Below are 10,307 nucleotides of genomic sequence, written 5' to 3'. Positions count from 1 at the left end.
CTCCACCAACGTTAGCCTTGGTTTATGTACAAAGACATGATCAAGGAATTCAAAGAAAGTGATTGCCCGCCCTAAAACTAATCAGGACATAGAGATCATGACGTTTTGCCGATGATCAATCGACAGCAGTGCCCAAGGACGTAGTACGACTTGACAGTTTGGCGCTATTTAGTCGGCATATGTTCATATCTGACCGTTCCACGGCTCACCACAATAATAGGTTTGATGGCAATTCCACGGTTCACCCCAAATCAGAAAAAGAGGTTTGATGGCAATTCCACGGTTCACCACAATAAAAAAAAAAGAGGTTTGATGGCGCTCCACGGCTTGCTGTTGTGAACGAATTCCTTCTCAGAATCGGATTCGCGTGTGGGCAAGCCTAGCTAGCTAGTAAAGCATGAAGTGTGCACTAGTGCTTGCTTAGCTGCATGCAGCGATGATGGCCTTGATTATTCCTTGCATGACACTTAGTCATGCACTTAGGTCAATCGGCCAGACGCTAGGGAATATAAGCCAGCTTTTGAGCGTTTCTTTTATGGAAGTACGATTCGCTTTGGATTGTCAAACGAAATCAGGTATGATAGTAAAACAAGAGGAATATCGAATTTTTCTTGTTAATGCCCGACAATGCGAAACGAGACTCGAAACAAATGTACATTCAGACTGGGAACAGTGAGAAAGAATAAGATTCTTGGCGAAAGTTGGCTAGGCCTCCGTCCCGATGTCACGAATGGAAACTTCCTTCTTGGGGCTTTATGAGACTGGTGTCAACCGGTGGTCACAATAGTTAGATTCTCATTGACACAGGAAAGTTGTCTTTGGGGGCTTGATATTTGTTATATGAATTCGACCTTTGATAGTTTGGTTTATTCTTGCCATACTTAAACTATCTTTTGAATCATACAAAGCCCAAGCCGCACTCGCGCTGAATGAACGGTGGCGGTTGTTCGAGCGGCCACACTCAGTCACGTTGCTCCCATGTAGGCTCTCGCGCAGGTGTAAACTCACCGATCATCGCTTCTATCCTTTGCTTGTATCATTTGCAGTGCATGTGGGAAAAGATGGTTAGCGATGTCATGACACTTTCTCACACACTAGTCATTCGACCAACTAAGAAATGTAAGCCATACTTTGCATGCACTTTTGATGGAAGTATGATTCCCGTTGTATTCTCAAGCGAAATCAGCTATTTATAGGAAGAGGGGAGAATGTGGAATTTTTCTTGCCCTGACAAATGGAAACAATAATTGAAACAAATGTACATTAAGACGCGTCAGTGCTGGACGGAATACATTCTTGGCGAAAAGTGGCAAGGCTTCTGCCCCGAAGTCGCGAATGGAATTTGGGTTTTTCCAAGACTAGTGTCAACAAGTAGTCCCGATAGTTAGATTCTCATTTGACACTGGGAAAGCTGTCGTTGGGGGTGTTGATCTTTTGTGTTTGAATTCGACCTTTGATAGTTGGGTTTATTCTCGCCACACTAAACATCTTTTCAATCATACAAAGTAAGAGCCGCACTCGCAGTGAATGAACGGTGGCAATGTTGTGAGCAGCCACACACAGTCATGTTGCTCCAGTGATGGCGAAAACTTGGTGCTCGTAAATTCTCTCGTTAACAATTCATATTGAAAGCGAGAGTGAGAAGTCATGACACTTAGGTCTGTGGACCAACTAGGGAATATAAGCCAACATTTGAATACACTTTTGATGGAAGTATGATTCCCCATGTATTCTCAAGCGAAACCAACCTATGATAGTAAGAGGGGAGGAATATAGAATTTCCCTTGTTAATGACCGACATACGGAAATGAGAGTGTACATTCAGACGCGGAAGTGCCGGGCGGAATAGATTCTTGAACAGAGGTGGCTATGTCTCCCCCCAAAGTTGCAAATGGAAACTTCCTACTTGAGTCTTTTTGAGACTGTTGTCAACCATTGGTCTCGAGGCAGCAAGATTCTCATTGACATGGAAAAGTTAGTTTTATTCTTATCACACTAATACCATCATCTCCATCATACAAAGCGCAAGCCGCACTCACGGTGAATGAACGGTGGCATTGTTGTGTGCAGTCACACGACGGTCCATGTGGGTTCTCGTGACGGTGAAAGCTTGACGATCAACCATCTCTTCCATATAGTGCATATAGAAAAGTCTAGAGGCACAACACTTAAAACAGGAGTTCTAACTTCTAGGACGGGGTGGCAGAGGGGAGGGGTCCGGTGAGTTTGTGATAAGCCGGAAGCCGCATATATAACACACAAATTAAAAACACGTGAATACGTATTTGCCGAGATTATAGACCAATCCTTACGCACTTGTCCAACCTTTGAGCAATTTGTGCGTGGCCCGTTTGCTAAAATGGGGGCTCGACTCACCCGCGGCTTTTGCGTGTCCGACCGGCAGAAAAATTGAACTAAAATTCCCGCGCACTCGAACCGATCCAACATAGTATCCAAATAATCAAGCCACTAATCAATCGTGACCTGCGGTCAGTGGCGCGGCAAGGTGAGATCAAAAAAGCACAAACCTAATTTTTTTGAAAAAAAACCCATCCGGATCGGATGTGGTCCTCGTAGGGCCCTAGATTTTCCATGGATAAATTATGTACCATCCGTTGGATTTTGACAGAAACAGTAGAGAGAGAAAATGAAAGGGGCTACGCTTTTTTTTTCTGAGGCGCTATACTTTCAGTTACGAGTAGAGAGAGAGAGAGAGAGAGAGAGAGAGAGAGAGAGAATCAGTGGCTTTGTCCCCGCCTCGGTGGCCTCCCTACCTCCCGCTTCTATTTAACACAGCCCTCCTCCTCCCTCCCCTCTCATTCACATCTCCAAACCAAAAACCTCACCTCGGCCACTCCCTCTCCTCCCCCCTCCCTCCCCATTCTCCGAACCCCCAAGAAGGCAAGAAGGCAGCGGCAGCACGAGCCAGCCAGCCGGCTGCCAGTGCGGTGAGTGACCGGCGACGCGCGTGGACATGAAGTATGTGCTGGTGACCGGCGGCGTGGTGAGCGGCCTGGGCAAGGGCGTGACGGCCAGCAGCATCGGCGTCCTCCTCAAGGCCTGCGGCCTCCGCGTCACCTCCATCAAGATCGGTAACCGCCGCCTCCTCCTCCTCCCGTTTCTCCCGCCCCGCACTTCCCGCCGCCGGTTCTCCATTTCTTTCGTTCTTTTGCCGGTCAAAACCAGAAGAGAGAGAGAGAGAGACGGAAAAAATGAAAAGAAAACAACGGCCGTCCGCTCTGCTCCTTGGTAATGGTGGCCACGTGATCGCACAGGCCACCAACGTGCTCCCCCGCTTTGTTTTTTCTCTGTTCTTGTCCACTCCAAGTTTCAAAACTACCGGTAGCAGCAGCTAGGTTAGTTAACTACCTCTAGCTAGCTAGTTAGGTTAGGTTAATTACTCGTACGGTTTTCTTCCTCCTAGATCACAAAATCAACCAAACTTTTCTCCCCAAATCAGAGCAAAATGCACGCACTCTGCACTGCAGGCCAGTAATATGATATTCTGAACTGTTCCCTCTGCTTCCTCTGTCTATTTTTTTTGACATGTGCTTCCGCTATTTCATCTTGCCGAGACACTTATTCTGGGACGGAGGGGAGGGACTGCTACTCTCTCCATCGGTTCTTGTCGTGGTTTTAGTTCAAAGTTTTTGACGGTTCATTATCTTTGGTGAGTGATGTCTGCGTTTGCTTTGGTGAATCTGAGACTTTGTATGTCGGCCAGTGTCACTGTCCGGGTTCCTTGAGACACATGAACTCCTCTCACTTCCCAGGTGTATTTTATATGACATGGGGACGGGCAGCCGGTAATCCGGGTCAAATTTGGCACCTCGTGCTCTGCTCGCCCAGGCAGATTTTTTGTCTCAACTCAAGCTTTCTTTTGTTTTGAAAAGGTTAACTGAAACTTTCTGTCTCTTGACCCAGGCCAAGTGCCATGAACCTTTCTTGGGTCTGCTTCTTTAATCTTTACTAACAAACTGTTTTTTTCCTTGTCCTGTCATGTACTAGTAGTACTATGCATCTTGGGTCCAGTTCTTTAACAAATCTTTTCTCTAGATTGAGATAAATATAATCTGGGTTCACCAGTGGCCGGCTCCTCTGCTCTGACTCTCATCTTGTTTATTTTCTCACTGCCATGCCCATGTGATGTGCAGATCCCTACCTCAATACCGATGCCGGAACCATGTCCCCCTTCGAGCACGGCGAGGTCTTCGTCCTCGACGACGGCGGCGAGGTACCTACCTACTGCTACCACTAGCTGCTGCTTCACCATCCAACCTCTTAACAAGCTGTGCCAAACCACTCTACTAAGCTGTACTTAGCTAGCTGTTTGTCCTGCACTAAACTGTACTAAACCACTACTTACAACAGTATCTGGGGGTTCAGTCTGAAATACTGAAGTATTTGGGTTATCAAGAAATTTGAGAAAGTGCACCAACCAACCATGGATAACCAAATGCCACCTCTGCACCTAGTACAGGATAATGCCACGTCAGCACCCAAAATTTTGGCACTTGCCCACTTGTCAAAAGGGGCACACTTTTCTTATCTTCTTCCACGTTCTAGCATTCTTACAAATGAGCTAAGTATGGGATAATTGCAATTTTTCCCCTTTTGTTCTTTCAAGGATTCAATGGACCTCATTTTGATATCCCTCTCTCATTTTTTGGGTCAAAGGTGGACTTGGATCTTGGAAATTATGAGCGGTTTCTGGACATCAAGCTGACTCGCGACAACAACATAACCACTGGAAAGATCTACCAGGTGATCCGGGATATATGACCAGTCTTTGTCCCAGTGTGCATTAGACTTCAGGCTATCCAGTGAAAAACTGAAAATTTGTGGTTTATACTTCACCTTTGACATTTGCAGACTGGTGATATTTTCTTGTTTGGGTACTTGATTGCCAGGATTTTCCATGGGACCCACAAATAATTTCTTGTGTCACTTTACCAGAGTTATGTGGTTTACATTTCACCTGGACAAATCTTGTATGGGCCTAACTGCAATTAAATGCCATATGTAGCTGTTGGGAGTTATGTACCTATCAAAGTTTAGGACCGCTGGAGAATATGCTATCACTTAGATTTGATATCCTCCTTACAAGACATGATTTTTTTGGATAAATAAATAAAATTAATTTTTCTTCGTGCTTTTATCATGTAACTAACAGTTGAGTTTTTGATTTGATACAGGCTGTTATTAACAAAGAACGAAAAGGGGACTACCTGGGAAAAACTGTTCAGGTGCGAGTCGGTAACTAGGATAGAGTTCCCTGTTTTTGTAAGTTCTTATGCAAATAGTGCAACTTTTATTGATGACTTTACTGACTAAGTCTTCTTTTGTCAGGTTGTACCGCACATTACCGATGAAATACAAGACTGGATTGAACGCGTGGCTATGAATCCGGTTGATGGCACAGATAAGCCAGCTGATGTTTGTGTCATAGAACTTGGTGGCACTATAGGTAAAAACAACACACTAAATTACTGCAGCAAACCATCACACTTGTTAATAACACGATGGACACAGTTGTTTGCAAGTATTGCCGGTTGAGGGGTCAAAGTAATTTCACTGCATAACAGTTGCATTCTTGGTGCAGGGGACATCGAATCAATGCCTTTTATCGAAGCATTGGGTCAATTTTCGTACCGCGTAGGTGAGAAAAAGTTGGAAGTCCTTCAGTGTTTTCTTTATTTCTTTGACCGTGATTTACAATATCTGACTTCAGATTTTTATTTTCAAAGTAAAACTGAGTTTAAATTAACCTGATCTTACACAATATGCATTTCAGGAGCTGGAAACTTTTGCCTGGTTCATGTTAGTCTTGTACCAGTTCTAACCGTAGTTGGTGAACAGGTAACTTTTGCTCACAAGGAAGCTCCATAATACTGAAAATATTACCATTGTCCATTGTCCGCGATACTCATTTTCATTTACATCGTTTCCTTTAAATAATGCAAACTATCATTTATTCAGAAAACAAAGCCTACCCAGCATAGTGTCCGTGGACTAAGAGGACTTGGGTTGATGCCTGATATCTTGGCATGCCGCAGTACTCAGGTATCATGCAGGATTTGTCTTGTATTTTGATTCTTCCATAGCCCTACCCCCTGTTTTCAGTCCGTCGATGCTGATGGTTAACTTTGCACATTGTTTGCTCTGTGCTTTATGGCAGCCACTGGAAGAAAATGTGAAACTGAAACTCTCGCAGTTTTGCCAAGTTCCGGTAATAAGTATTTCCTTTTATTGCAAGGCTACTGAAAACTCTGTACATTAGCAAGTATGTGTTTCCTTTAGTACAACATTAGTGCTGACTTTTGAGTTTTTTCTGTCAGGTTTCAAATATCGTTAATCTCCATGATGTCACAAACATCTGGCACATCCCTTTGTTGCTCAGGGTATGTCACATAAAGTTTCTTCTGTTAACTGAATCCAAATTTAAATGTGCTTAGCTAACGATATGTACTGGTATTTTTACAGGATCAGAGAGCCCATGAAGCTATTCTGAAGGTTCTGGGCCTTTGGTGGTACGTCTTTTTTGCCCAAGTATGATTAGATTATCAATTTGACTAATTTATCGGTGTACTTAGCATTCCTTCTTCTCTTATATAGCGTGGGGAAAGTGCCTCAAGAACCTAAGTTGTCTGAATGGACTGAAAGAGCCAGCAGATTCGACAAACTGAAATCTCCAGTTGGTGTTCTGATCCTTTGAATTGTTACCTTCAGTAATACATGTAAGCATTATCTGGTGCTAAACATTATTGTGCACAAATATTTTCAGGTCAGGATTGCCATGGTTGGAAAATATACCGGCATATCGGATTCCTACCTGTCTATTTTGAAGGTGATTTACTTGACATTTATCCGTGCATGATTCAACTACTCAAGTGTTCCTTGGCGTGGTTTTCTTAGCTTTGTAGGCATTTAGTGAAATCTTGCAACCTCCCTTGAGAGAACGGCTATGTTTGGACACATTGTTTTTGGGTGTAATCAAGTTTATTTTCTGATACCTCTGTCAGGCTCTTCTGCATGCGTCGGTTGCTTTGGACAGGAAACTGGTAGTGGACTGGGTTCCTTCATGTGATCTTGAAGATTCTGCTGCTAAAGAGGTCAGCACGTTTTTACCGGATATCATTTTAATCCCACTTTCTATGATGGTGAATATACTGATCTTGGGTATTGTTTCATTGTACAGACGCCTGATGCCTATGAGAAAGCATGGGGTCTACTAAAGGTAAGCACTGCATATATTTTCGAACGATGGCAATTATGCAGAAATCTGAAAGAGTTCTCAACCTCAGGGTGCAAACGGCGTACTAGTTCCGGGAGGCTTTGGAGACAGAGGTGTCCAGGGAAAAATTCTTGCTGCAAAACATGCGCGAGAAAACAACGTTCCGTATCTCGGCATTTGCTTGGGCATGCAAATTGCAGTGATCGAATATGCACGTTCTGTCATGAAGCTGCGTGATGCTAATAGCACGGAGTTTGATCCAGCTGCAAAAACACCATGTGTTATCTTCATGCCAGAGGTAACTTGCCTTACCAGCTATTGTATTTAAGTAGTTTATTTCTGTGAGACACCTTGTGCTTACTCAGCACCTTCCACAATGCCTCTGCAGGGCTCCAAAACTCACATGGGCGCGACGATGCGCCTCGGTTCAAGGAGGACATTTTTCCAGGTCAACAACTGCAAATCTGCTAAACTGTAAGAAATCTTGTATATTTTACCTTTGACGCCTTCTTCACATTTCATGTTCTGGAAATAATCGTACGAGATCTGAACTGTTATAGGTATGCCAATGCTAACTATGTAGACGAACGACACCGCCACAGATACGAGGTATGTCAAAGAATGCGATGACATGTAAGTAACTTTCTGTTATTATTAATCCAGTTTGGTGATAGAAACATGCTCCATTTTTTCAGGTGAATCCTGACATGGTCTCAGAATTTGAGAAAGCAGGGCTTTCTTTCGTGGGCAGGGATGAGAGCGGGAGACGCATGGAGGTAAGCTTACTAAATTTTCGTTAGAATTAGTAAGGCACTAATATTTTTTTCCTCCAAATATCTAATGTGAAATGCTTTATTGGATACAGATTATTGAGCTACCAACCCATAAGTTTTTCGTGGGCACGCAATTTCATCCTGAATTTAACTCTAGGCCTGGAAAGCCATCACCACTTTTCTTAGGTAAAAACATCCTCAAAACTGCACTTCACTCTGTCTGATACAATATATCGTCTCTTTCCTTTCGATGTCAATTTAACAACTTAACAAATGACATAAACAATGTGCTTGAATATGTGCAGGATTGATCGCTGCATCATCTGGACAGCTAGAGCACCTGCTTCAGCGTACTTCCGGTGCTGTCAGCTCACCGACCAGGTGCATCGCCGGTCCCGGAGCCCCTAAGACCAAGTTAAGGATGAACGGCCTGGTGTCGACGTACTTCGCGAATGGCAGCAGTATTCACATCTAGCAGCACGGCAGCAGATCAGTATTTTTCTTTTTCTTTTCCTGCATGTGTTTTTCTTTTCTTTTTTATCTTCTTTAGTATGGATCTATCTCTCTGATCAAGCAAGAAGAGATCGGCAGCTCCAGCGACACGACGAGCCGTTTCCGGGTTTTTATGAAGGGAACTATTTGGGGTCGCGCGGAAGCAAAATTAGCTAGGGTTTATTAGTGCTGCTCTAGTTCCGCTTGCTATTCCTTTCGCTTGTTCGTTTGTTTCTTTAAGGATTTTATTATCAAGGTTGTAAGGCTGGGGATGTGCAGCTAGCTTCAGTTTCAAGCCTGCCGTCTCGCCTGCTTGTACATTGTAAAACAGAACCGCTGCTCTCCAGTGACTGAATGATTATAAGCAGCTACTGTAGTAGTATTTGGGGAAAAAATATGTACCAAACTGTTCTGATCTGAATTTGCTGCTGCACACCTCATGTCTTGTCCTTTTTTTTGGTATATATATCTGGAATGCAGTAATTTAGCAGAATCACATTTTCCATTTAGCAGAATAGGAGGAAACAAATACTCAGATGTCGCAAATCGGTCTGTCGACCAAATGCATTCTCTCCAGGGTGCAGCTCTGTTTTTGGTGTATCTGTTGACAGAAATATTTTCTTTCCTGCGGGGATAGGAAGAAAAAATTGCCTGCCACAAACAACTTGTTGGACGAAATCTGTTAGGCCTTTTGTTCATTTAATCTGTTTATTTATGAGCCGCTGTGATTCTCTTATAAAAAAATGAACCACATCCCACAATTGTAAGACAAAATGGCGGAACAACGACCACATCAAATCCTCCTGATCTGAGCTTATACACAGCCTCTGTTCAGGTAATGGTCTCTGATACGATACTACCGGAAGACAACAGAGTGGGATGTCAGTTGGCGCTTATTGCAAAATCATAGTGACATTTCAGAGTGTAATTAAGAAAATCCTAGAGCTTGATATTTCAGGTGGTATCTACACTATTCATGAGCGTAAAAAACATGCAGGGCTTAGATAACACCGTAGAGAGTTCTAGAATTAAGATATTTGTAATAGTATGACCAGGATGATGACACTTGTCATACATCTAACAAAGCTATATTTTTTTTAAAAAAAGGAGGATTACCCCGGCCTCTGCATCTAGGTGATGCATGCAGCCATTTTATTAATTATTCCACAAAAACCTTACAAAGTAGTACATCAGGTAGTCTGAAGCCACCATCTTAGCAACATCTGTCGTTACTTCTATCCACTTGATGAAGGTGTGCCGATAGTCCGAGCCTAATACCAAACGGACATCACACCAAAGCCTAACATCTAACGCCAGAGCCCCCAACCAAGCCACATACCGGGTTTGGGGCGCACACCGGTCCGACGCACTCTCATGTGTCGTCGCCGCCATCTTCCACTGATCAATTTTCAGAGCAGACACTAACGCACTGACCTTATCTGCTCCTGCACCGGAGCTCCATCGTGGCGGCACCGCGCCGCACGCCAACGACCACTGCTGTCACGAGCGAGGACGCCGCGGTGAAGACAAGCTCCGAACAATCGCCAGCCGCTCGAGATCTCCCCATCAAACGAGCAGCCGACGAGGAGCACGAGCCCCGCCGCCGCCCGCTTCGTGCAGGCTTTGCCTGCCGGAGGCCACCGGCGACGACGAGAGGGTGGATGGGATGGGTGGGGTTCGACGGCCGTGTTGCCCCGGGGAGGGAGCGGCGCGGGGGCAGGGGTCACGTGAGAGAATGCCTTTCTAACAGAGCTGTATACATAAACAATGTATGCCGATCTAAGAAAGGGCATCAACGCTGCAAACTG

At 44.3% G+C, this 10,307-nt stretch overlaps 1 protein-coding gene across 1 annotated transcript; it reads left to right on the top strand.

The window, feature by feature from the left end:
- Positions 1-2,807: 2,807 nt before the first annotated feature.
- On the top strand, positions 2,808-8,932 carry LOC125530103 (CTP synthase-like). The gene is made up of 21 exons (XM_048694497.1): positions 2,808-3,092; positions 4,155-4,234; positions 4,678-4,764; positions 5,196-5,246; positions 5,350-5,467; positions 5,603-5,659; positions 5,795-5,859; positions 5,980-6,063; positions 6,179-6,229; positions 6,339-6,401; positions 6,484-6,530; positions 6,616-6,694; positions 6,785-6,847; positions 7,023-7,112; positions 7,199-7,237; positions 7,305-7,532; positions 7,623-7,708; positions 7,795-7,843; positions 7,930-8,010; positions 8,100-8,193; positions 8,313-8,932. The coding sequence occupies exons 1-21, from the start codon at positions 2,975-2,977 to the stop codon at positions 8,480-8,482; spliced, it is 1,800 nt and encodes a 599-aa protein (XP_048550454.1). The 5' UTR covers positions 2,808-2,974; the 3' UTR covers positions 8,483-8,932.
- Positions 8,933-10,307: the final 1,375 nt, after the last annotated feature.

The sequence above is a fragment of the Triticum urartu genome, chromosome 1 (genome assembly GCF_003073215.2).
Source record: "Triticum urartu cultivar G1812 chromosome 1, Tu2.1, whole genome shotgun sequence".
In the NCBI taxonomy this organism is placed as follows: domain Eukaryota; kingdom Viridiplantae; phylum Streptophyta; class Magnoliopsida; order Poales; family Poaceae; genus Triticum; species Triticum urartu.
Note: the sequence above shows the minus strand (reverse complement) of the source record. Positions and strands in the feature narration are given on the sequence as shown.

Excerpts from the sequence above, each read along its gene's own strand:
- LOC125530103 (XM_048694497.1), top strand. The coding sequence starts at position 2,975 with ATGAAGTATGTGCTGGTGACCGGCGGCGTGGTGAGCGGCCTGGGCAAG. Across the intron at positions 4,765-5,195 it reads CCACTGGAAAGATCTACCAG|GCTGTTATTAACAAAGAACG; the intron begins GTGATCCGGGAT and ends GATTTGATACAG. Across the intron at positions 6,230-6,338 it reads CGCAGTTTTGCCAAGTTCCG|GTTTCAAATATCGTTAATCT; the intron begins GTAATAAGTATT and ends TTTTTCTGTCAG.